General features: G+C 41.1%; 2 protein-coding genes across 11 annotated transcripts in view; one reads left to right on the top strand and one right to left on the bottom strand.

The window, feature by feature from the left end:
* The window catches only part of rspo4 (R-spondin 4), a 37,345-nt gene extending 35,010 nt beyond the window's left edge, over window positions 1–2,335 (top strand). Inside the window, exon 5 of the mRNA XM_044175094.1 lies at window positions 288–2,335. Within this exon, the coding sequence (XP_044031029.1) occupies window positions 288–421 (134 nt within the window). The 3' untranslated portion in view covers window positions 422–2,335. The remainder of the gene's footprint in view (window positions 1–287) is intronic.
* A 1,742-nt stretch (window positions 2,336–4,077) lies between these two features.
* The window catches only part of chd6 (chromodomain helicase DNA binding protein 6), a 105,754-nt gene continuing 82,233 nt past the window's right edge, over window positions 4,078–27,598 (bottom strand). For 8 of the 10 annotated variants that reach the window (XM_044217513.1, XM_044217530.1, XM_044217522.1 and 5 more), the window contains 14 exons: window positions 26,693–27,068; window positions 25,578–25,786; window positions 24,350–24,447; window positions 22,677–23,510; window positions 22,219–22,473; window positions 21,001–21,319; window positions 18,959–20,518; window positions 17,201–17,352; window positions 16,302–16,565; window positions 14,540–15,172; window positions 14,096–14,335; window positions 13,062–13,202; window positions 12,758–12,862; window positions 4,078–12,440 (listed from right to left, as the gene is read on the bottom strand). In XM_044217513.1, the coding sequence (XP_044073448.1) occupies window positions 11,196–12,440; window positions 12,758–12,862; window positions 13,062–13,202; window positions 14,096–14,335; window positions 14,540–15,172; window positions 16,302–16,565; window positions 17,201–17,352; window positions 18,959–20,518; window positions 21,001–21,319; window positions 22,219–22,473; window positions 22,677–23,510; window positions 24,350–24,447; window positions 25,578–25,786; window positions 26,693–27,068 (6,431 nt within the window). In that variant the 3' untranslated portion in view covers window positions 4,078–11,195. The remainder of the gene's footprint in view (window positions 12,441–12,757; window positions 12,863–13,061; window positions 13,203–14,095; window positions 14,336–14,539; window positions 15,173–16,301; window positions 16,566–17,200; window positions 17,353–18,958; window positions 20,519–21,000; window positions 21,320–22,218; window positions 22,474–22,676; window positions 23,511–24,349; window positions 24,448–25,577; window positions 25,787–26,692; window positions 27,069–27,598) is intronic. The other 2 variants (XM_044217567.1, XM_044217561.1) reach the window with 2 other exon arrangements.

Raw genomic sequence — 27,598 nt, 5'->3', positions numbered from 1 at the left:
AGAATCCAACGCATCAGTTCACATAATACTTCACAGTATTTATCCTGGCTCAAAATCTGAGGCTCCCAAACATCTGAACACTTACAGTGTGTGAAAAAAGCAGCCACCGTTAGCTTTTCTGCAGTTTTGCACATTTTTTTTTTTTTTTACAATCTTTTCATGAAATGTGGACAATTGATGGAGGGAGTCAGATGTGTGATGAGCAAAAACATAACAAAATAAACTGAGGACCCAAACAAAAAATATTTGTACTATTTACTGTTTTCACTTTGCTTTCTATCTGACAGAAAGAAGAACGAATAAAAAAGGAGGACTTGGGAGGAAGAGGGAGAGAAAACGACTACGGCTGCATGCCATCGACAATGTTGGCAACTCGCCGAACGGAACAACAGACGCCGCCGGAGAGCATGAGGATCCCTGAGGACGAGGCGGACACACCCTGAGACGACACCTGACACATGTTGAACATGAATATCAGTCAGCTGACATCAGCAGGAGCTTTGAAATCTGACACCAAATCATTTTTTATTATGTTTCCCAATCAACCTGTACAATCAGAAACTTTATTAAAACGCACTGCCATTCACCAGAATCTTGTTTACTGGAAACTCAAAATGAACAGATAAAAACATGTTATGACTAAGAAATTCTTACATCGTGATACATGTGACCAATGAGTCAAATTTCCCCACCCAAGCAATGTTGCAACTTGGTGGTAGCCAATAAAATGACCCTTCATGGATAAACGCATAAACTTTTATATAATAAGAATAGTTTGGTTTGGAAATGGAAATGTGAGTGTTAACACCGTAAAGTTGTTTTAATCAATCACCAAATGTGTCTCTGACATGTAGTAATTTAACATTTCTTGTGAATTCGCCAAAAATCAGAGAAGACTCTGGATCGGGTTCACAAAAGTTAAGAATCAAGTAAAATGTGTGCATTTACATTTAACAAAGAAATGTAAAACAAGCTGTGGTACCAACAAATTCTCTAAATAGTCCCAGAAATTCCAGAAACTGTGAGATTATAGGTGGACTGTGGAGTTTTCCTGTAAACAAACTCAAACTTTCTCATAAAGACTTTGCAAAGATTTTACTTAAGTTTAAAACCTACATTGACATCCATGTCTACTAGCTTGCCATCTTCTTCTTCACTGCCTTTGTTGGTGCATTAATGGGTTTCTTGACAGGCTACTGCCACCTGTTGATCAGTGGAATAGTGTGAAACTGGTGACGTGCATGCGACGCTCCAAAGCATTAACAGTGGTCAAAAGCTCCACAGGAAACCTTTAATTCACCAAACCTGACAGCCCTTCAGTCCTCTTGTATGCACAGAGCTTTTCTGCTCACTTCTCTGACCTGCTGCTGATTATGCAGCCTTTATCTGAATACTTACACTCTTCAATAAGTTCTCAGTCCACCTCGCAAAGATGTGTGTGTGCTTTAGTCATTTTGGGGAGTCATGAACTGTGTGGTGTCACCTGCAGATAACTATAAGGTGGGCAAAATAATGTGATTTACAGTATATATAATTCAAAATGAATTATTAAATTAAAGACGATGACAGGCTCCTGTTTTATCTTCTATTGTGCAGTTAGTGAAGTTTCTGTGCTATTCTAGTGATATTACCTGCTGTTCCCTTGAGTCTTTACCAAAATCAGAGAGGCCACGGTACAAAAGTAAACTTTAAAAAAAGAGAAAGAAAAAAAGGTCAAGAAAATAAGACAATAATCAACTGGACTTCATCACTCAGTAACTCTAAATTCAGAGAAGCTGCTCAGACCTGATTTCCCCGCAATAACAAGTCATTTTTAAAGCGCTGGCCTCTGAATCATCTCATTAAAGTTAGTGTCACTTTTTCCAGTTGGCTTTGTTTCTGAATTAGAAAATGCTGTAAATACAGACAAAAATGTTGTCTATTGTGTTTCACAAGTTTGTTGTATTTGTCAGAAACAAAGAAGGAATTCCCACACAGTCAAACTACCAATGAAATTTAACTTCACACTTGGCCTTATTTAGTTTTTCAATATAAACTTGCTGTATGCTTGAAAGGAATGGCTGAGACAATGTATGAATTAAATGTACTCAGTAACTCGTCAGACTTATTATCTGCATGTCATATCTGATATTGCAAAAGAAAAGCACAAGTGAAGCTGAGGTGTAGCAGGACTGAAGATGTGGGTGGTCCTTCTTTTTTTCAGCGCTTATAAAAGATCTCATGTCTGTTCATTGGCTTCTGTCAATTGTATATTTATCAATACTGCTATGACTAAATAGGATTTTATTCCACAACATGAATGTAAGTTTCAATAAATGTATATTTTGATGCTGCAGCCACGGGGTCAAGTTTCATTTACATATGTTTACTGACTGCAAACCTATAACTATTTGCAGTCTTCTTAAAAATGCTTAAATTCCTAACATTGCATATATGTGGCATTAAGATTGTGGATTTGACAGCAGAGGAGTCCTTCCAAACATGCACAACAGTAAAATATTTTCTCCTCTTACTGATTCATGTCCATCTTTGCTGCTGAGCACTCACTGTTTTGGTGTTTTTGTTCTGTACTTCCCAAGTGATCTGTCAAGCAAATCACATCCAATTTTTTCAATAGTGTTATTTCTGTAACTGCTGCTTTTTCCTCTGTCTGGACATGAATAGATGCTATTGCTGCTTATGCTAACTACCTTGGACTATTTGTTTTTTCCTCAAACTCAACTGAAAAGCTGTCTTGAGTTAAAACAGGGCTAAATTTGGCAGAAAAGTAACAACTTGTTAGATGTCTAGGTAACCTATACTGTAACTGTAGTTTCAACAGCATTTAAATATGTATATTGTAATGTAAAGCAGGTCAAGTAAGCATTTAAACATCATAGAAATCCTGTTGAAACAATGTAAACTAGACGTCTAAAAACGTTCATTTTTTAAATAAAGTAACCTAGTTTGAACCTGCGCGTCTGACCTGCAAATCACCAAATTAATGTTTTAGTTTAAGATTCAGTCACTACTGTTTTAACTTTTAGGAAAGTAGAACATTTTCTGTTTGTTCATATAAACGTTAACAGATTCTAACTTCAAATGCTTTCAAATAACTAGAAACCAGAGCCACAGCAGCACACGAGCAAAAGAGATCGAAAATATGAGTCTTGAACGTGGACGGAGACGCATTAAGTGAAGAAACAGGATATGTGGAGATAAAGCCTTTAATAAATCTCGTAGTATTTTTCTAATTTTGTTTCAGATGACCACACACTAGTGGTGGAATGTATAGTAACAAAGTACATTTACTCAAGTACAGTACTTTTACAGTACAATTTTGAGGTATTTGCACTTTATGTGTTGCTATTTTATGCAACTTTATACTCCACTACATTTATTTGACAGCATTAGTTACCAGTTACTTTGCAGATTCACATCAACAATCACAAATACATTCTGATGTATTATAGATTAAGCTACCCAGCAGTATATAAAGTAGTTAATATTAACCCCACCTTTACCAGATGCAACAATAAAAGTGATGCTTACACATTAATGCATCAATAATTATAATCCAGTAATATAATATATATTATTCTGAAATGGGCAATTCTGCATGAGTACTTTTACTTTTGAGTTTAAATACATTTTGCTGCTAATACCTTTGCACTTCTTCTCCAGTAAAATGTTGAATGCAAAACTTTTACTGTTAATGCTCTTGTAAGTATTTACAAGAGCATTTTTACATGATTGTATTGGTACTTTTACTTCATAAGATGTGAATACTTCTTCCACCACTGCTATGATATGAAACAGGTCCAAGGATGTGTTTATTGGCTGTGTAGGACAGTTTTCATAGATGTTTTTCTCTACCTGCTCAATCCTATTCAGCATTACAGGGCCGCTGCAGTCTTTCCCAGCATGCACTGTGCAGAAAGCAGAGAAACGCATTGAACAGGCTGCCAGACCACTTCAGGGTCATCGCAGTCAACAAACCTGAAATAGACACAAAATTCAGAAATTACAGCAGTGATTTCAGACAAAATTCAGTCAAGAATCTCCACAGTGTTAATGAATTACTCGCCAAAGACAAACGAAAGTTGAAAGTCATCTTTTATTGCACAATAAAAGATCACACATACCATGTTTTGACTCATGAGATTGGTCCACATGGGAATACAGAGAGCTATAGTTACAAATAAGAAAAAAAATAAAAGGAAAAAGATTAAAAACCCCACCACATAACTTACTTAGTAATGATCAGGTTTCTGACTTCAGGAGCAGCCAGTTATTGTCTTTTCTCCACGTTTTAGAAGAACATCCTTGTGGACTACTTTGCACTTGGTTCAGCGTCGCTAGTACAGGGGCTGTGAACAGTCACGTATTATTTAGCTTGCCGTATCTTTGTAATGCTGAGCTGGGTGGTTTCACAGACATGAATTAGGAGGAGGTGTTTTTTTTCTTCCCCAGCTTTCTTTCAGTTAGTCAAAAATTAATTCTTGGTTTTAAGTTGCGTGGTCGTGCTGTTGTTCTCTAACAAATGATCAAGTGTTGAGATTGCTTCAAAAGTTAGATTCCCTTCAGCATGCCTCTTAAAAACAAATGTGTACCATAAGCTAAAAACTAGCTCACGAAAAATGTATGAGTGAAAATGTCATAGTAGTCTGATTATAGTTTTATAAGCTTATGTTTCCTAATTTATTCAGGCAGCCCCTGTGACACGCTGTGACACTCATTTTGCAGAAACAGAACATCAAATTTTTGTAAGCTTACTGTACGTGGGAATTGCAAGAACCCAAGCGTTGCAGTGAAGTCTTAAACACATGACATCTAAATATTGCATTGGGGATAAGTCCAGAAGCTGTAATTCTTATTTCAGTGTCTGTGAAATCAGCCTGCAATGAATTCAGATGGAACACAAGGTTTTTCTCACTTTTTGTAAAATAGTTTTTGATGTTTAAATTTTTGATGGAACAACATTCGATTTAAGCATTTAAGTGACACATCTGTTCATCCTGTTTGCCTCTGTGTTCCGAATCTGAGCAAAACCTTTGGCGAGTGTTTGGATTTTGTCGGCTCTCAGAGGTTACAGAGTATCACATGACCTGGCTACATTCCCCTTCTCTTTCTTTGTTTTAGATTTTATGACCTTCATCCTATTACAAACCGAAACTGGCCGCCTTCTCCAGGGAGGTCAAAGGTCACAGTCAGCTACTAATCAGCTGACAGGGATTCAGTGTCTTGCTTAAGGACACTTCAGCAGGGCAGATATTTCCCAGGAGGCCTGAATATGGACCCTCCAAATAAATAAAGGCCAGTCTTCAAAACAAAGACAAAACCCAGCAGCCCCCAATGTAATCAACAACAGTGTGATGGTGGTAATGCAGGCGGTCAAAACCAGGCGGTCTGTCATGTGCAAGTCAAACAGTAGAACCAGCATGTGATGGTTTGATTACCTACAAGATTACAAGATGGTAAAACATTTCTCAGGCAATATCATTTTAAACAGGCCACGAAGTCCAGCATCTGTCCTTTGATTTAGTGAGTCGTTAATTGGCATTTATGGATGTTGTAAATATTTTAAATCTAAATGATGATTCTGCAACTGTAGCTACATGAATAACAATCCAATCCAGTATTTTTGATTTAAAAAAAATACCAAGAAAACAACAGGAAAGTAAGACAATTTCCCTCAAAAAATATTCACAGGAGTTTAAACTGTGTAAATCTACGCCTGCTTTCTTGTTCAGGTATGTAGTTTCTGAAGCAGGGCAGATTAACTACCACGTCCCCTCCAGAACTGCTAGTTTTCAGTCATTTTCTCCTACAACACAAATGTACACAAATGTACATTTTATAATTTGGATCAACTGTTAGCTGCATCCTGGGTCCTGGGAAAGGATTCTAAAAGTTGTTTCAGCCCAAAAATCCACTTAGACTGGATTATTATTGTATGGCACATATAGCTTGGTTCCCCAAACTATGTTGGGAAAATAATGAGATGGTATTCTAGGAACTCTTTACCATGTAATTACGTCTAAAAAGCAGATTAGCAGGTGACGAGGGCTACAAAGAAAAGCAGATAGTTTAACTTCCATGTGAACCAAAATGCTTTTGTCTTTCATGAGACGATCAAGAGTAACAAAAGCAACCATTAATCAGTCATGAGACAACGATGTAAAGACAAGAACTATACAATAAATACATTATTTATGATAAGAGATAAACGTTTACAACATTTTGAGGTGACCATTCTGAAGAACATTTAAGTTAACCAAAAGGACTTCAATGAAAAGAAAGAACACTGTTAAAGAAGGCATGGTGTGACATGAACAGACAATACAGAGCCATCGCCTTCACTGACCTCTAACTGTTGTCACATACTGCACCTACGATTTTGTTTCAAGTTTTTACACAAGAACAAGCCAGTAACAGGAAATGATGTGCATACATGAGCTGTGGAATTAAACGTTTGTTTTTTGTCTTTTAAACCTTTTAGATAATTTAGCTGTGGTACATAACAACTAGCTTCCGCTTCTGATTTACTGATGCATGTTTCTCCAGAACTCTCAACAAACACACAATAACAATCAAATACTTGAGCTGGATACATACTGTGTGTGCATTATCATCCTAGATGTGCTAGATACCAAACAGAAGGCCTCATGCAGTAAGAGAATGGTATGGGATTAAACAGCCATCCTAGAGGGAAATTCTAGTATTTCACAAACTGCGTCTCGACAACTCTGTTGGAGAGATTTGAGACACTGAACGCTGTGATAAGAAGCATAACCTCCTACAGCTTTCCAAATTCAGTTCCACAGAAATTATGTTAAACACTTGTCTTTGCGGCCAATTGAAAGTAACTGCAGACAATAGTCCCCTGGACATCCCTGCAACTACTGTAGTAAATTGCATAGCAGCTGGGCAGCAGCATTCATCCCCATGCATCATATAGTCTCAGTCAATTAAATCTATGCACAGAAATGAACCCTCTTATCATGTTTGCTTAGAGTTCTGCACAGGCCTAAAACTGAAATCCCAATCCGGGCTGTACACACTTCTGTCATGCCCGACCCATCAGAACCCTAGTGGTGCAGCAAAATTGGAGACCCAAAGCTATATTTTTGATTTTTTTTATTCATTACTGACCAATAGTTTGGCTACATTCTGTGTCTTTCGCTCTTCCAACTGGGTATTGAGTATTTACTTGCTATGGTTGATCGACTTTAGATAATTGGCAGTCAGACAGAGAAAGAGACAAATTTCTTTATGAATCAAATCAAATTTAAAAAAAAGAAGAGAACAAAAGAACAAAAAAGAACTATGTTTGCTGCTACTTCTCTAGCATGCACAGTAACTCAAGAGCAAGCCACCACCTAACAAAAATGTTAACAAACCAATGTGTATGGTAGGTAAAGGTACTGTCAAATATTCAATCCAAACACCAATATCCAGAAATATTTGCTTCATCTGCCAGTCACTTCAATTGAAGCCTGAAAGACGAATTCACGGATTTATTTCCCATTTGGGTGTAATCTGTGGCTGTCAAGAGTCGAGTCAAGAGTTCATCTTTGTTCAACTTTGACTGTGAGAATTTGAAATTATTTGATAGACGTACTGTGTAAATGGATATGGAGAAGTCATTACTCTAGTGGTGGGCTATCCTCCAGTTAAGTGCATTAAAACAATACCGGACTACAAACCACAGCACTGCTCTCCGATTGTTTACGGTTTGTGATTGGTTTGCTGAATTTCTATTTATTGCCCACATCTGAACCATGACATTACATTCTTTTTCAGAGCAGTGTGAGAGGCAGCTTTGTTAGAAGGAAGGCTAAAGTGCCGGCAAACTGACCCAGAAGTGGTTCCACTGTGCTATGCAGTTCGCTAGAACAGTTATAGGGATTTACAGTAGACTACTTTGTGTGTTTAACTTTTGGTCGGCCCCAAATAAGTGTTTCTGCTAAAAATTATTTAAAAAGCTGTAGAAGGCTTGCACTCCTCACTCCAAATGACATCTTGCTGGGGTTTTCCAAATCTCTACAATGGACTTGGTAACGGAGTAAAATATTATCATGACAAATAATCATAATGGACAAGTATATAAGACCAAGTTTGAAAAAGAATCCAGAATTCCCCTTTAATAAACAGCATGGCATCATCTGCTAATGGTGAAATCCAACAAAGAGCTACATTTTCAAATGTTTATCACTTTCCCAAGGATGATGTCACTATGGAAACGTGATGTCAACATAGTGCGCAAGTGAAGCCCACAAAAAGACAAACTATTCAAAGTAATTTTAGAGGCACTGGTAAGAAAACAGTCACTTTTTGTTAACTCTCCATTTGTGCTTTGAGGGATGACTGATTGACTTTTGGGAATCAACGTAGTGATTTGGACAGTGGAACCTTCACATTACTGTTGGCTTTGGAAGATAATGCACATCACCAAGGCCGTGTACGCATACAGGCAAAGGACAAACTGAACACAAACACGATAACATGTCTCTATATGGAGATGTAACAGAACATCTATACAAAAAATACTAGCTAAATAAGGCATTTTACTTTGAATAATACATAATGAAACTAAGAGAAAGAATGTCATATTTGGTGAAAGTTTGGCAAAGCAAAAGAAAAGTATAATAAATTATATGTAGCCACAAACTTGTGACAAGGCAACAACTATGTTTTTTTTCCCCCCCAAGAAATGTGACCTGTAAGGATGAGACCGAAGTAGAAACACAGCTCCACAACAGAACGTGTGCGCATGCATGCACACAGACACTCTCTCTCTCCCATTATCACGCACACTCTCACACACACATAAAGGAATTACAAGACAGTACAGAAACAGGTTAACATTCACAAAAAGACATTGTGCAAAAATAATGTTTTCATGTATGAAAACAAAAAAGTGAAGTCCAACGTCATAAACAGAAACATTTGACATACCCCCAAAATACAGACCCTGTTCTGAAAGGACTGAATAAAACCAGCAACTTGCATCCATTTAATGTACAGTACAGTCTGTTTGATACAGAAAACACTGGGACTAACCTCAATGCAAAACCCCCCCTCGCATTTGTCAAGTATTTTTCCCCCAATGGAGAAACAAACAAAAGGCGAAAGAAAGAAATTGTGTGCTTTAAAAAAAAACAAAAAAAAACCTGCAATATACAGCGATAGATTTACATATTTAGAAACTCTTAGTATGAACTGCTATTAAAACTAATCTGAGGAAAAGAAATGAGCCAAACAGCAACGACGAGGCACTCAACCCGAGTGATTCACACTGCTTTGTATCCCTCCTCTTCCTGCTTTATCTGATCTGTTCTTCATTCCTAAAAAACAGACTATTCCCTTTCACTGGACAGATGGTTGACAACGCAGATAATATCTCTCTGAACACAGAATCCCACACTGAGAAAAAAGTGAGTTGAGGACAGTATGGCAAAAAAAAAAAAAAAAAGACGTGATGCTACAGGTCATGATTGCAAACATTTTGCAGCAGTCATTTTGCACTATTCATGATGAGCCACTGTTTCATTGATTTGCTGCAAGTTAATTCCATTTGGGACTCAGTTAAAAGCAACCCCAGGGCAGAAAAAAACCCCACCTATTCTTCTCTTTTCTCACACAATCCCTCACTCCACCCCTTGTTTGCAGGAAACGACACAATCAAATCTGCCTCGTACCACCCCCTGGTGGCCTGACTGAGCTCTTTAGGTCTAAACACTTGAAGGGCAATCTCTCAAAGTGACTTTGTGTCTGAGTTACAAAAAAAAAAAAAAAAAATCATTACATGATCTAAAAAGTAATAAAACAAATGAATCTCATGATTGTTCTCTGCTTTTATCTGTGAAAGCAAATGAGAAGGTGGAGTTCTTGTTCTGAATATCTGTTGCACTCAACATTTCCTGTTCCTGGAATCTGGATTATTATTCTAGTGTGAGAGTAAATTACATTTGAACTCTCTGAACCTCTTTTAAAAAGAAGTTATAGCAGCAATGGCATAGCATTGACAATAAGCATTGATAATAATAAAGTTATAGGCAAAAAAATAATATGAATGATCGTATCTAAAACGAATGGGGCTGGCAGATAATGCTATCTTATAATTAAGATACAACATTCATGCCTGGGATTTATTAACCTCACTTGTATTGTGACTTTTTTGACCTTCTAGTCAATATTACAGTCACAACTTTCTCAATTTTTGTAGGTAAAAATCTAATAAACTTTTTTTTTCTGATTTGGCTGCTTTCTTAAAATGTACTAAATGTAATTTTATTCTGGGAGCCACATCAAGGTGATTCAGAGATTTTCAAAAGGGCTACATTCTGAAATGTATTTGGGCTGCTGTCTGTTTTCTTGGTTGAGTAGCTCTTGCATATTAGGTTAATGTTTATCACTGTTTTCCCCCAGTATCGACTAGGAAAAGGTATTTTAGTGTCACATGTATCTGGGAATGCTGGTTCAGACTCTTCAGTGTTACCAAGACACACTTCCAGGTTAATTGAGTCTGCAGGTTTTTGAACATTGCACAGTGAAACTCCCAAAACAAATCACTCAATTTAGTGGAGTGTGCCAGAAATCAAAATAACAAGACAGTACTCTGGTGAACAGGCTCCTCTGTTTGAGCTTCTCTTAATTTCCAAACTGTGATGAGAAATTCGAACTTAGAGAACTATTTCTGACAGCTGTGCCACAACTCTCCATTGTCATCCTCATGTCCATGCAAACACACCAAACCAAAACTTTGCAACAGATCATCTTGGATCACTTTGAGCTTAAAAACGGATCAATATTACTGCCAAAGCCGCTCCTTGGTCACATCTTGCCTGCAGTGTGTGTGTGTGTGTGTGTGTGTGTGTTCCTGTTGAGAAGTGTCCCTCCCGACACAGTCTCGATGCAGAATGAAGGGGAAGAATACACAGAAGATCATTTCTTACACTAGATTTTTTTGTATACAAGGAGGGAGTGGAGGGTGGGTGGGGTCTTGGTATATAAACATAACCAAGTTGAATATAATTATTATCATCATTATTATTAGTCATCATCATAATAAAAGTCTTTACATGGACATTGACTGACAGACACGGCACAAACTTTACACTGTTGCTCAGTCGAGAAAGAGAGCAACAAAGGAGACAGGAGGAGAGAGCAGGAAGTGGTTGTCTCTCTGTCCTCTGCAGTTTTCTCCTCCTCTATGCTTCCTCTCCTTCCACCTGTCTCTGCTCCTCAGTGTCCTGCTTCTCCTCCTCTGTTGCCTCTCCTCCTGTGTCCTCTAATCTTTCCTCTTTCTCCTCTGTTGCTGCTCCCTCAGGATGGTTATGGGAGTCTGGTTCCTGGGGCTCTGCAGACCCATCCACTTCATCTCCCTGCCCAGTCTGGGGCTCTTCAGTCGGAGACAGGCCCGGGTCTGGAGTCGAGGTAGAGGGGATGCGGGGAGATGAGGAGGCTGCTGGGTGGGAGGTAATACTAGCCTTAACTGTACTTTCTCTCTCCTCTACCTTTCCCGTCGCCGCCTTCTCCCTCTCCTCCTCTCTCTCCCCCTCCTCCCGCCCTCTCTTCCTCCTCCTCTTGGGACTGCCCGGGGAGCCATCTACTGCACCAGGAGGCATAGCGGGCAGCGCCATGATGCCACCGTGTGGCAAGAACATGTGTGGGTATAACAGGCCGTGGGACATGCCCGGGATCAGGAAGGGGTTGAAGGTAAGATGGCTGCCGGTGCCAGCTCCGAGATGTGCAGAGCCAAGATGGGCCCTGCTGGTAATGATGGCTGCTGCCTCCACCCCTCCTGGTCTTTTGTTGGCTTCCGCTGCTCCTTTCTCTTCCCGGATCCTCTCATTTTCACCTCCACCTGAGCCAGAAGAGACGGTGCTCTCTCTCTCCGCAGGTGTTGTCGACGAGGGGCTGGCTGCCTCAGATGTAGACGGTGCGGTTGTCGTGGTGACCTTTGCAGCAGACAATGAAGAGGAAGAGGAGGAGCTGGGGTGAGGAGAAGGTGGCGGCGGCGTGTGCGCCATCATTGCGCTGACGCTGAACAAGGCGTGTTGCGGGATCGCAGCCCCATGGGGATGTGGGATGCCATGCAGCATCATGGGTAACATACTCAACCCGTTCTTGGCATCCTCTGCCGACGCTCCAGCTCCTCCCGCTTGGACGGCTGCAGAGAAACCATGTGGGAATCCAGCTGCCATGATCCCGGAGATAGGAATTCCAGGAATACCACCACGGAGGTTCTGCATGGCCACCATGGAGTCCATGCTGCCAATCAATCCGCCGTTCATGAAGAGAGGGGGGCCGAGGCCAGATGAGGTGGAATCTGAGACAGACAGGAGGGGCTTAGGCATCTCACTGCGAGGTCGCCGTCCACGGCGCCGAGAGCCCGGGTCTCTGTTGACTGGTTCTGTCAGGATCCGAGAGAACTTCCCCTCAGGGAGGAAACCCTGCAGGAGGAGGAGAGGAAGAGGTTAAAGATCATGGAGTTACACATTAATAGATTACAGTAACTGTGTATGAAAGAGAACAGAAAGGAATCTACATAAGTTTGAGGAAACACAAAGTAACATTACAACAACAATAGTAAAAATAAGAAGAGGAAAAAGAAAGTTCAAAATTGAGTAAAGACAAAGAAATAATTTTTCAAAAAGGACAATCAAAATCATCATGTAATGTTGATTCACAAGTTCAGAATCCTGCACGTTCATGCCTGCAGCAGGAGGTCATGAGACACTGACAAACAGTGTTAGTGTATTATACTCACAGAGTGTTTGACCACATCAGCCCAGTCTGGAGCTATATAGTACTCCGAGTTGGCATCCAGCCACCTGGAAAGCTCCTTTATGGCCGGGGCCATAGCACCACCAAGCTGCAAGGCAGGAAAAACAGTACAATATTAGAACAATGATATCAATTAATATTTAGTTAATTAATAATTTTTCCTGCTTTCTCAACTTCATAGCAGCCTGTATTATTAATGGATTTTTCCCATGACTGAACTTTATGACACGAACCAACTGATGTTTATGTACTGTGTGTGTGTATGTGTGTGTGTGTATGTTTTTTACCCTGCGTCCGGTGCCTCTGTGCACAACAGGAACCCTTTCCTCCCCCGTCAAAGAGTTAATATCCAGCTTAGTGGGGTCTTTACAGCGATGCCTCCTCTGCTTGGGACGCTCTACAAAACTATGTAACAGACCTGCTCCAGACTGCACAGTGGGAGATAAAGGACAGGATGGAGGAAAGAGGAAGTAAGAGAGAATCAATTATATGTATGTCCTGAAAAAAAGCAGCTCACAACAGATAATGTAGGAAATGGTAAACAGAATTTTTTTTTTTTTTTTTTTTAAAAGGCACAGATTCTGTTTTTGCTGCACACACATAATCATATTCTGTAGTTGTACATAAAACCACAAGCTCCACTGGTTTACTGTCAACCTAATGCCACAAAAATTTACACACACAACACATAGAAATAACAAGTAGTCCAGATATTAGTGTAACAAAAGTAAAACGTGAGCAGACAAATCACAGAAGAGCAGCAAAATCTGTAGAAGCTAACATTAGCTTGATTTTAATACATACATGTAATAAACAGTGGTTACTTGGACAAAACAGTTAATATTTTAATACCTATGAATTGTTATTTTTGTCATTAAACTTGCATCCCCCCATCTTGGCGCATCTCTAGCTTGTTAACTAGCTAGTAACCATGACTGACTATAAGGAAAAGATGGCACGCAGCTATACACCACCGTCTATAGCTAGCTGATGTAACGTAAATGTAACATAAAACTTCTATTAATGTTTACGGAGTCTCTCATTGTCAATCAAACAAATACACACTATTGGACGTTTTACGGTAGACTACTGTGCGTGACAATTTTCCCCATCAGCCTTAAACGCACCGTCTGCAAATTTAATATCTACAGCAAATTCACGGTAAATTAAGTACAAGTCAACTATAGATTATCAAAGAAACTTTCCCAAACTCTCGAAGCTCACAGGACTCTCCTGTCCTCTGGCTGAAAATGGCTGATAACCATAACCTTGCTGATAAAAGCAAATGTATCGAAATAATCACACAAAACATCAGACTTACATGAGCGAATGTGGGGAGATCCATGCTGTAGCCTGGATTCTGTCTCAGCCACTCGATCAGACCTTTGCTGGCTGCCTCTCTGTCGATGGCCACGATCTCTGGCTGAGGAGGCGTCTGGGTGGGGGTGGGCGTAGAAGAGGAGGACGGTGTGGGAGGGCCAGCAGGTCGCTCTGAAGGAGAGGGGGATGGCGAGGAGGTAGAGGAGGAGACGGAGGAGTGGCTGATCACCTCCACCCGGCCCTGCAGGTGGAAAGACACACACAGGTGCAGCCGTTTTAATGTTTTGAAATTCTGAGAGGGTAAAAGGATTTTCCACTCGAATGCAATCTTTTTTTATTACCTTTATTACCTACCCCCTAGGTGTGGTTTCTCTCTTCTACACTGAAGCACATACAACAATTACAACTGCCCTTACACTTAAAAGGCCCTCCTCGCTCTACCCACCTGTGTCTCTGGGAGGTGCAGTCCTCTACTCTTGGTGAACTCAGAGTACAGTGCTTCCACGTTTCTTCTCCTCCCTCTCCTCCTCCTCAGTGAGTCATCTCCCCTCAGGCTTCCGTTAACTATTTGCCCCGTTACAGGATGGATGAGCCCGGCCTGCAGTATCCCGGCCATGTCGATTCCCACAGAACCTGTTAATGGCGCTGTGATGGGGGGTGGTGGCGGCAGCTTATGACTGCTGCCAGCACCATGGTGGCTGATTCCTGGTGCAACCACAGCTTCTCCTGTCCCAATGCCACTGGTGGTGCTTATTTCTCCGGACGACTTAGTTAGATCAATGGCTGCTTCTTGCCAACCATTAATCAACATGGCTCCTGTACGGTGAGAGGGTGGGGCCACCACCGAAGTAGCACCACTGGAGCTTGTGGTGGTAGCAGTATGGCATGAAGATGCGGATTTCCCAGCTAAAACCTTGGCAGCGGCTGCAGCGGCAGCAGCTTCATAGTCGTAAGACCTCCGACCACCCGCTCGTTTGAGCTCGGGGAGATAGGGAGGAGCCACGAGCCTCTCCTGTAAGAGAGGCAAGGAGGTGAGGCGCCAAGCTCCGCGCCCACATGCCCCGCCCCGCTGCATGTACTGTCAGGGTGGACAGAGTGGGTGAGGGGTAGACAAGAATGGGAGAGAGATGATGGCTTTGTTAAACATACATATGGACTGAGACACAACACAGTGGCGGCTATTAACCAGACCTGGGTAAAACCATGAGTTCTACACCTCAACCGTTATTTAAAAGTTGATTTAGATTTTAGACTTTGTTTAACTCATCAGGTGCTTGAAGAAGCTTCCAAAGCTTTCCTAGTTTGTTTACCTCTGAAAAGTATGAGATTTGGAGTCAAATAAGTAGCTCAGAGCCCATTTGTTCCCTGGTCTATGGTGTGTAACATTTTGGAACTGATGCCTTTGTATAAAACACACTGTAAAGATAATTAGTCAGACTATAAATTGGGTGTAAATAAAAAATATAGTATTCACATTATCTTTAATTTTCTGTCCTTAAAATTTATATGTTTCTTTATATATGCTAGTTAAAGAAATAATTTACAATATGACTACCTTCCCAAGTCTGATATCAACATGTATAATATCAACAGTACACATTACAGAGACAGGGAACTTTACAAAAAAGCAACAAAGCAATGGTGTGAAGAGAGGTGAAGAGAGGTGCCCAGCTCTACCTGACAAACCTGGTCTACATTTGAGTAGTACATAGTATTTTGTCTTCTGACTAAACAGTGATTCGTGAGTAAAGATCTTTTATGTGTTGAGCTATAAATCTAACAAAGATAGATTATATATGTAAAACATATTTACATTATATACTTTAATTTATTGGTATACCTGATAAGATAGAGTTACATCAAATGGATGTGACATAAATTATATGTACATTTAAAAAAAAAAGTTTTTTATGGAAAACCTATTTCAATTGATTGAAAAAATAGCAATACTCTTTGGGAGCACAAAAAGGACAAGTCAAAGTGCTGATGCACTTTGCAGAGTCTTTTCAGACTGTTAGTTATCAGGAGTCTACAGTCTGCTTAGTTATTAGCACTTTTAGCATTATTAGCAGTGCAAACTGGACACCACTTGTATGAACCATGGTGTGAGATAGTGGAGATAAATGTGGACAGATGATAGATGCATAGATATGTACAACAAAAAGGAGTTAGTTCATTCATTCAGTGGGTCACAGGGATGTTCTCACCTTAGGTAGTCTTGTGAGAGGGGGAGGGATGGAGAACCCCAGCCCAGAGTTCGTCTGCTGAACCCTGGCCTGGCCTGGGACGGAGCTTGAGGCCGTGGTGGGGAGGAAGCCCGCTCGGTGGTGCTGGTGCTGCGCTAAACTGTTGGCCAGGCAGGAGTTGGCAGCCAGGGAGCCGGGCGAGTCGTACTGCTCACTTGATGAAGGCCACTTCCCCTTCAGGATGGCGTGGCAGATGCTGTCCAGGCGGCTGATGATAACCCGGTCCTACAGGGAGCGATACAACAGCATAGGACTGAACTAATGACATGAGGATGATAATGTGAATGGGTATACATTCTTTTTAACTCAGAATCTGAGTCTGACACAATAAGCTCATTATTTTTTGTTGTGTTTTTAATTTAAATGGATTAAAAAATAATAACAGCACAAAAATCTGTTTTATAAATACCTTTTGCAACACAACCACTCTGTAGTAAAACTGTTTTTTATCTACTTAGATGGACTCTAAATAATCAGCAGCTCATTTACATTTTCTACTTATTTTTCTCTTTCTACTGCAGGAGGATTTTCTGAGCTGCGTTCACCACAAGCGAACATTGCTCACTGTAAACAACAGTGATCACTGTCTTCTTGCGGCAGAAAAAAACTTTTGCGTGCATGGTGACACAATATTGGGGGGAATCTTAAACTGAGTTTTGGCTGAAAACCATTAAAAACTAATAACAACCCTTAAGTATGAGTTTAGTCTATGATATAATAAGTTTTGTTGCTAAAAAAGGTTTTGTTGCTTGAAAGGATTAACATATAGTGCTGAACATCTGCAGTTCTGCATTGCATTTCATGCACAAATTCTAGAAATACCATAACAGACATTTTAAGCATAAATGACATCACAGTACCTTCGGCCACTCAGAAAAAGAGTAAAGTGCTTTCTCCTGTAACAGCTGAGCGATGGTTGGCTCCCTGGTGTCATGGAGGCTGTCAGGAATCTCACACATGGAAATAGGAGCTGAAAACCTGGGGCTGCTCACATAACCTTCCACCACAGGCACTATGGAAGAGGATGACAGGTTAAAGCTCAACAATTTGCCTTGTTTTTAGAAGCAAAGCTTTTTACAACTATTAAATTCTTACAATCCCAACAAAACTGTGACAACAAGAATTCAAACATCATTACACTACACAGTTAATGTCTTCGTGTGTGCCTATGACTAAAACGATTAGTTGAGTAATCAACAGAAGTCAATCAACAGAAAATTAATTTGACCATTTTAATGATGGGTTTATTCTTTCAGGCCATTTAACAAATAAAATGTCAAACATTAGCTGGTTTCTGCTTCTCAAATATGTAACATTTGAACTTCTCTCTGTTTCATATCATTGAATGCTTTTTAATTTTTAACAAAATTAGCAAATGGACGAGATCACTGGGTCTCTGGGAACTTTTGATTGGAGATAGTCATCACTTTCTGTTATTTTATAGACTAACCAATGGATTTGATTATTAATCAATAGATAAATTAATAATTAGTTAATCATTAGCTGCAGCTCTAATGTGTATCAAGGCAGGGCGCTCCTTTGTTTGAGCGACTTGCAGTTTGAGGCTCAGCTGAACTGAAAAGGAAGCTGAAGCACAAAAACAAGCTGGCCACGCTCCAATGAAAAAATAAGATAGAGGAGAGGTTCACCAGGGGTAATGCAAGGGAGGCGTGGTTAGAGTCTTAACACCAGGATGGACAGATCTCAGAAACCAGCCCAGATACAGTGCCCAGACCCCGCCTCCTTTGCAGAGCAGCTGAGCACCTTCTATGCCAGGTTCAACAGGACTGACACCGTGGAGAACTAGACCCCGACCAACACCAGCTACGCCCCTGCATCTATTAGTGTGGAGGTGCAGAAGGTTGTTTTTAGTCTCTCCAAGTTACATCCGAGGAAAGCTCCTGGACCGGACGGGCTCATGGTCTGCATACTGAAGGAGTGTGCGGCTGAGCTGGGCGGTGTGGTGGCACAGCTTTTCCAGCTGTTCCTGAACGCCAGCTTCGTCCCCAGGGCAAGGAAGGAGACAACCATCAACCCTGTTCCCAAAAAATGCCCTGCCCCATGCCAAAGCCATGAAAGACTTAAGGCCTGTGGCACTCACCTCCATCCTCTGCAAATGCATGGAGAGGGTGGTGGCTGAGGAGCTTACCACCATGGTGGGCAAGTCTGGACCCGCTCCAGTTTGCCTACAGGGCGAAACGGGGAGTCGAGGATGCCAGCCTAACTCTTCTGGATACAGTCGCTAGGCATCTCGACTCTCCAAACTCAGTCAGGATTTTATTCATGGATTTTTCATCTGCTTTTAATACAGTAAACACAAACACACTTCTGCACCGCTTCCAAGAATTACAAGTCAACACAACACTGGTTTTATGGATTAAAGATTTTTTTTAAACGACAGACCCCAACATGTTAGAGCAAACAGTTTAAAATCCAGCAACATTGTTTTAAATACTGGGGTCCCACAGGGCTGTGTCTTGTCACCCCCCTTTTTTTTTTTTTTTTTTTTACCACATCTTGCTGCCCTAGTTTATATCATATGATAGACAAAGTTTTTTGAATCTTGAATCTTTGAAACCCATTCTGAATTGTCTTTCACCAAGTCTGAGTGTTCTTACCTGGTGTATTTGGCCTCTCCTCCTTCACTTGGCCTTTCACCACCAGACTTCCCGAGGTGTCCACCAGCCCATCCGCCTGCTCGAGCTTTGGGGTCAGGACTGTGCTATCAGCCTCCAACAGCTCTTGCTTCGTCTCAGCTTTGATTTCGGGTAATGCTCTAAACTCGAGGCCCTCTGGCTTGGCCTCAGGTTTAATCTCAGAGCTGTCTGGGTAGGTTGTGAACTCCAGACCCTCTGGCTTGGCTTCAGGCTTGATGGCAGACGTGTCAGGAAAGGCTGTTAACCTTAAACCTTCTGGCTTTGTCTCAGTCTTAAGCTTGGTTCCATCTGTATAAGCAGCAAACCCGAGAGCTACTGGCTTTGCTTCAGGTTTGATTTCGGCGCCATCTGAATAAGCTGCAAACTGGAGAACTTCAGGTTTACGGTCTAGTCTCTCAGGCTTCATGGGAAGGCTTAGATCTTCAGGTTTGGTCTCCGGTGTTTCTGGTTTGACAGGATAGTCTAACTGCTCAACTTTGGTCACCAATACTTCTGACTTAACGGCGTAGGACAGGAATTTTCCATGTTTGACTTCAGAGCTGTCAGGGTAGACATCCTCAAGAGTCTCTGTCTTGGTCTTCTCTAACTTGATTGGCAGCTCCAATTGCTGTGTTTTCTTCTCACCGCCACTGTCTGGTAGAAGAGAAAAATTAAGATCAGATGGCTTTGTGTCAATGCTGTTTACAGGTAGAGTAGGTGCCATTTTGATTTCATTTTGCTCAAGCAGATTGTCTTTGTTGTCCTGATCAAGGGAGAATGTCAGGATTCTATTCTTACAGTCTCTGCTGCCATCTGGTAAGTTCAGATCTTCAACTGTACCTTCATAGTTTTCCTGATCCATGGAGACTTCGGTTTTGACTCCATCTCCACTGTCGCTCTTTGTGGTGGTTTCATCAGGCTTTGATGCTACTATAGGGGATGAGACAGAAGTAGCAGGGTAGGAGGGTTGTGTGTATTCTGAGTAAATACTCCCCAGCTCCATCTCATTGGGTTTGGCGTCTAGTTGTTTCACTGCCTTTTTTGCCATTTCATCACAGGGTTGAACCATTGGAACACCCATAAGAGAAACATGAGCCATCTGCCCCTCTGAGATCTCATCCACTTGATCTGCAAGATCTGTGTCCTCCACTGGACTATCCTCTATGGAATTTTCTGGAATTCCTCTCGCTTGCACAAACTCTCCAGTCGCGTTCCCCATCAATGTTTCAGTGTCAAGAGAGTTTTCCATTGTCTCCACTGTCTGATACAAAATCAACCCATCCACTTCCTCCCCAGGCTCTTCAATAGACTCAGGATATGCAAGGCTACCCTCCTGTTCCAGCTTCCCAAGATAAGGGTGCATGCCTTGCGGTAACTCCTCTTTATGCTCTGCTTGGTCAAAGCTCTCCTGAAGGTCTTGAGACAGTCGGTTTGAGACCTCCATCCTCTCGTTCTGTTCTCCAAGACCTGGCTCTGGCTCTATCCCGTCCATCTGTGGGACTTCCATGGGTGGATTCAAGACTCCCAAACTTTGGTCTGCACCTGTGAGGATAAACCATCAAATTGTTACGTAGTGCCTGGCAATATTAGTTCAATAAAAATTCCATCATGTGGAAAGGAGCTAAACAAACTTAAATTAAAACCACTGTGTAGACGTTTTATGTGATTACAGCATCTGTCAAGTTATTCTGATGGCATAAGTTTTTTTATGGAAAAAGAACACACTCCTGGTGGAAAAATTGTTAAGACTAAGTATTCATTTCAACTCAGTGTCCCTGGGTCAGAATCAGGAGGGTGGGGTAGTGCTTTGCATTCTGCCAGTTCTTAAAAAAAAAAAAAAAAATGTTTATTTTTTATTTTTTATACTAACTCTACTATTATCATTTAATATGCTTCCCATAAGATAATGACATTTTACCAACATTTTTAAGAAACGCAGTCTGCAGCTTCTTTCTTGTGGTCACGTATGTGAAAGGATTTAGTTTTGGAATACATGTAAACACTAGCAGTACTTTTTGACATACCTTGGTCTGCATCACACTCCTCTCTTTCCAGACTTTGATCTCTTTGTTTTTTCATGTTCTGCTCCATGGTTGCCCTCGACAAGTCTTCCACTTCTTCCTCCTTGTCATCAAACTCGAACCCAGCGCCTCCTTCCTGGCCTTCTCCTTCCTCCACAGGATTGTTCAGGCTCTCAGCAACATCAGAGTGGCCCAGCCTATCCTGCGGCTCGTGGGCAGTGATGTCAGACAGAGAGAGGGGAGGAGGGGGGACGTAGGGCGGAGGGGGGCTCGCTGACAGATCGGTTTGATCTGCGCTGGGTTCTTCGCTCACACCAATGTCCTGAATACATAAAACAAAAGTGTCAAAATCAGATTTACTCAAGAATCGCATTATGATGTTATTGCTTTACAAAATACTGGTTACAAAATGTTAAAATTAAAAACAAACTCAATTAGATACTGAACTTTTTGTTTTATATGTATGACGTCTGATGTAATGTGTCTGATGCACACTGGTAGTATGCATAATTTAACACATCATTTATTGATTGCTTTACTTGTGATTTTGCATACATCTGCCATTTTGTGATATATCGGAAAAATATTCCTATTAAAATAATAGCGACTTGCCCAGCCGTAATTCACTGTGGTCTTCTTTTATCAGTGCTGGTGTTTTCTCTCATTAGTTCAAAATTCAAATCATCCCGTGATGCATAATTCTAACAGCCAATAGAGAACAGAAGGTCTCAGGGCTCAGCACATCAAGTAGTTAACATTTTAAAATATCAATTTAAAATGTAAAAAAATGCAAAGCCATTTAAATATGTTAATTATAGTTCTATTGGAGTGTTATGACCCTGACAAAAGTCAGCCACACCTGAAGTGGGTGCTTTATGCTCACGTGACCCATTTATTGAATATCTTCACTGAAAGAGTAGTTGAGGAGAACTCTATTTCAGCATTTGAAATCCTCCCTGAATGCCATGATACATGAGCTACTTTTGAAGATGGTCCATTTTCTCAGTATACCTTACAGTATTTCTTTCAACTTTGCCAACTTTTTTCCATTTAATACTGAAATTGGGTATTTCATGGTACGGTCAAAGTGTGTTTGTCTATTGCCTGCCCTACTGAAAACATTACATAACAGTATATAAGTAGTTTTCAGATTTGAAATGATAACCATTTACTCTGTAAGGTGCTAATGTTACCCTGATAGCACAGGATACAAAAACCAACCTTGAAGAGCATGTAACTTGAGGACAGCGGCTCCACAGAATCCCCTGCAGAGGGGTGGGAAGGAGAGGATGAGGGTGGGAGGCCCAAACACTCCTCCAGAGTTCCACCTTCCTCTCCTCCTCTGTCTCCCCCCTGTGCTTCCTCATCCTCCTCCTCCAGAAAGCCAGTCTCCAGAGTGGAAGGACCCAGGATTGGATCGGATTCATTGAACATGTGGTGAGCTGGACTGGAGTGGTCAGTACTGTCCCAGGGAGCCTGCAGGAACGAAGGTGATGGATGAATGAAAGATGATGATGCACACAAACTTTGATTTTTCACAATTTTTCCCACATGTTACAGACTAAAAAGAGCAGTAACAAAATAAGCACATCTCAGGCAGTTCATATACAACATTCAATCACATACACATCATTTACCAGGTCATTACTTAAGAAGTAGATTTAATGCACAGTGCAAACCTGTAACTGATCCAGCTCCACTGATGGCGCCATCAGCCCAGTTTCCTCTGAGGAGCCCTGCTCACCAACCAGCACGTCACTCCTTAGTTTTGAATCAAGGTCTGTTCCCCCTACACCATACGAGTTGAGCATGCTTTGACCACCTGCAGCTGAATTGAAAGGGAAACCGTTGAGGGCATCTTTGGATGCCTTCCCTCCATGTAAAACATCGGCAGACATGGCGTCATGGTGCAGCGAACCCAGCTCCAGGGTTTCATCCAAAGGAGGACAGTCAAGGAAATCTCCTCGTGACCCAGGAACTATTCCCAGACTTGGTGAGGCAGAATTGTGGGCATCCAATGTTGGAGGGTGGAGGTGAGGGTGAGAGGAGGAGGAAGACGAGGAGGAAGGAGAAGGAGCCGATGGAGGTGCAGGGTGATGCTGGTGGTGATGATGGTGGTGGTGAGAGGACTGGTGGGGATATTCAGGAGGCTGAGGAGAGTGGCGACCAAGACCCGAATCATACAGACAGCAGTGAGGATGAGGCAGCTGCGGATGAGACGAGGAGGAGGATGAAGACGAGATGCCAGGATGAGTCGCCAAGCTGGTATGGTGAGGGTGATGATGACTTTGAGGATGAAGATGAGAGGGGTGTCCCCTGACGTAGTTCCTGTGAGCCTCCAGGAAGCTCAGCTGGGGGTCGTTCAGGATGTAGAAGTCAGTGCGGCTCAAGCCGTGGCGTGCCGCCCCGATGAGGAGGTCACGGTCGTGTTTGCCAGACTCCCACCAGACCGGGAGGTAGAGGGAGGGGCGGCACAGCTGGAGGCGAGCCGAGAGTAACGGGTGACGGAGAACCTGAGGGAAGGATGCAGATCAGGGAGCAGGAAGACACAAGGTAAATATGTAAATATAAAACAGAGATGTAAAGAATAAATGTATTCTATGGAAGGAAAAGGGAAGAATGGAATGGTAGTCCATGATGGTTATTTAAAATCCCCAGTTTTCTCTCCACTGCTGTCATCTCTCTAGTGTACACTGATAATAAAAGGCATAATATACCCAAAAATATACTTTATTGGTAGCTAATTTTCTTCATCCGTTTCCCTCATATTGTTTTACTTTATGTTATTTGCTTTTAGGATGAACGTTTTGAGCACTGGCAATACAGGATGCAACAAAAGCAGCAAGTTAGCTGTGGTCGCCACCTGAGGCCAATTTTTTTAGCCTGAAGTTGTTAACATTTTGGACATTTTAATGCATGAAAAGTCAGGTTTAGCTAACAGTTCATGTTTGTACTGCAACTATGAATGAACAAACCACAATCAACTGGATTACTTTTGACACTGTACAAAACTAATCTAAAATGTGATTATTGTGAGGCAAGACATGAGGTTGTATGAATTACCTTTTTTATATGATTTCTAGATAGATTAATAGATGTCTATCTTCACCAGACTTTGTACTTTTAATTTATGAGACCAGAAGAAGAAAGCCATTTTTGACACAAAATAATAGATATAGATAAAAAGTCAAAAGAGATGAATAAGATTAATTTGTGCATCCATCAATGCACTGAAATGAACTATACACAAAAGTTGTGTTGGAGATGAACTTTGAAGTAAATTTTCTAAGTTTGATTTACAACACTGAAAACAAGTATTAACGATGAAGCTTTGTTTCTTCAAAGAGCCCACCTGCTCTCTGATCTTGCGGAGCAGCTCGATGCGGTATAAAGTCCGGGCTGCTCTCTCTTCTGTCAGAGGCTCTACAAGCACAGTGGGATCCACCAAACCTGGAAGAAATGAGAGGCGAGGCAAGAGAGATAATCAACATTGGCATGGAGGCAGTGAGAGGCATGAAGAAGGTATGAGAGACACAGAGATGGGTTCAAGTGTGTTTGTGTGCAAGAGTCACTCCTGTCTTTGATGAGGTTGCAATTCATTCCACACATGTACAGCAGCTTAAAATAGGTGTGTGAGTGTGATGTACATCCTCCTGTCAACCATATCAAAATATATTGCTGATCCTGATGTCTAATCACCGAGGTGAGCAAATATGCAATTTATGTTAACATGCAAGGGCAAATAAACCCTGTTTACATTCATTCGAGAAGTCACATTACTGATTATATATTTTACATGTTGTAATATGTCCTTATACTCATTACAGTTTTATTTACAATTTAAAATCCATAATTTGTGATGTACTGAAATGAACCAATCTCAGAACCCATCGGCTATAATCTTACGATGATTTGAATGCAGATTTGCAAATTTTTAAAAAGCTGATAAAAAGCTAATATCTAGGGTTCAGAGATTGATTAAAAAGCTAAATCGTTGTCAGACAATAGCCGTTGGGTTACAAGGCTGAAATTCGGCCAATGCATTCCACCTCTTTTTCTCTCCACACGGACTGTTTACATGCAACCAAAGCCCGGTCAAATGTGATTGGTCAATACTACTCTGACTACAAGCGGAAACCAGAATGCCTTCAATACCAAAAGCTTGTCCCTTGCCTACAGATTCTGCATTCATATGCAGATATCTGTTTATAGAGATTATGAATGAACTGTCAATGAAGATCAAATTAATCTTCCCACCAGCAGGGGTCAGTAATGTTCTCCAGGAACGAGGTCGCCAGGAGGGACATGAGGTCTGCAGCTACACCCCAATGAGAACATTAACTTGTAAATAATGCTGTGTTGGACTCTATAGGTTTTAACAGTCAAGCTTGTATGTATTTAGTAAAACCAGCCAACTGTGGCTATAAAACAAAGCAGAAAATCCAGAGCTTCCTGTTTTTGGCAACATTTAAAATAACCACATTATCAAGGTAAATTCAATTAGCAAGGTTTTCTCTGTCAAAATCTAGCTGTTATGTTTAAAATGCTAATGTTCAATTGTGTATGACCATGCACAATACCTTCTTCCTTCCTTGGAGGCAGCTTGCAGGCTGTCCTACACATGTTGACAAAGGAGTTGAAGTATCTCTCCAAACTCTCGTCAGTCTTCCTCTCTAGTCGGGCCAGTGCTCTGAACTGGGACCAGTCGAAGGCTTTCCTCTCTGGGTCGTACACCACCCCGAATGATGACACAGTGCGGTAAAAATCTGCTTGTTCTCGACGGGTCCACCTTAAACATGAGGACAAAGGCAGATATAACGTTTCAAATATAATATTCATGAACTACGTGTACAATTTTAGAAATGCTGAAGATTTACATTAGGAATGTTTAAGAGAGGAGGAAAGTACAGTTCATTAAAATGAGTTACACAAACCGATGCATACTAGTTGAAATGCCTAGACTTCAAGACAACATTCCGTGTTTATATTTTATACAAGATGTAGCAGGAGGATTTTTGTTTTGATTATATACATTTACACACCTACTGTTATGTAAAATAATAGAGTATTTGTAGCCTCTGGGCTTCTTAATAATAATAATAATAATAAACCAGCCTCAGACAAAGTATTTAACTATTTAAATCTGTAGCCAACAGTTTCCAAGAAGTTTGTGAAGTTGTGTGAAGAGCATTTTTATGAAAGTTCTGATTAATGTTTTTAAGAAGTGGGAGAACTGAATATAAAGTGGTTTATTTAGGTGTAAACTGCTGTCTGTCTATCTTTTAACATGAAAAACAGAGCTGACCACTATAGACTGATAAAACTAATATTCATATTTTTAAGTGTGAAATGTGAGGTTTTGAAACTTGCTCTCTTTGAAACTTGTTTCTCTGAAACAGGCCTCCATGAATTTCAGAATTTCAACTTAGTGATGCACTAATTAACTATTTTATTTTGAAGCTGGCATGGCTATCGGCACAGCTATATTTTTGAAAAATTAAATTTAGCTGCTAGTTTGACAGTATTAAGCGACACTATTCCAGAATAAAAGACCACAGAAATGCAGATCCAAAAGGATCAGCAATAGAAATAACATAAGACTGATACAATATTGAACTTAAAACTATCAGCCGATACTGATAGTTTTAAGTATGTAGATTTATCAGTTTCTCTGTCTAATTTCCAACATCATTACCTTCTCTGCCACTCTAGAAACAGGGGGTCAGGTTCGGTGGCAACCACAGAACACCGCCTCAGCTCTTCACCCAGTTGCCACGCCAGCGGCCCACCAGCGTGATGACTGTGAGCAGCTCCAGCTCCTCCGAGCCCCATGCCAACGAGGCCGTCGTGAAGCAGGAAGTCGTGCCTGAGCAGCGGCTCACGGCGCAGCGTGAAGCGCTGGTAGGCGGTGATCAGGCGCCGTAAACGGGCCGTCAAGGCGGGGCCAGTGGGCCAGAGGGGCCGGGCTTGAACAACATGGAGAGCAGCCACTCCGGTCCCTGTTCCTGTTGTCGTCGTGGTGGTGACCAGTGTTCCATCTTGGGCGCACAAGTCACCGGACATCTGGGAGTCTGTGGAGAAAAGACGTACATTATTACACCCTGCTTGATTAAGTTAGTGATGCTACTGTTGCTACGAGGTCTGCACAAGGTCCCCATTAGTTAGTTTCCCATATAACTACTGGGGGCTGATGATGTTTTTAGCGATGGCTAAACATACTCTAGGTTTCTCGTTGTCACTTGATGTATTCATGTTTTATATATTTTATCATGTTTTATGTACCTTAGTCCTTCTCAGTGTGTCCAATGTTTTACCTGGCTGCAAGAAAAACTTCCCCTCAGCAACAATAATGTTAAAGTTGAAGTCGTATAAAGTTTGTATGAAAAAGAAATCCATTCTAAAAGAAGGGTCGAGTATCAGTAGAATTTTTCACTCAACTTCTCAAATCCATCAGTGTTTCTTTTGTCTTAACACAAAGCAGCCATACGAGGACTTCTTGCTACTAAATTTAGCAAATTGATCATGTAAATAAGGAAATATTTGATCAAAAAATAAGTGAACAAGACTAAGAATTTGAACAGGCACTGGATGCCAACGGTCG

The sequence above is a fragment of the Siniperca chuatsi genome, linkage group LG2, assembly GCF_020085105.1.
Source record: "Siniperca chuatsi isolate FFG_IHB_CAS linkage group LG2, ASM2008510v1, whole genome shotgun sequence".
NCBI classification, from domain to species: Eukaryota; Metazoa; Chordata; class Actinopteri; order Centrarchiformes; family Sinipercidae; genus Siniperca; species Siniperca chuatsi.
Note: the sequence above shows the minus strand (reverse complement) of the source record. Positions and strands in the feature narration are given on the sequence as shown.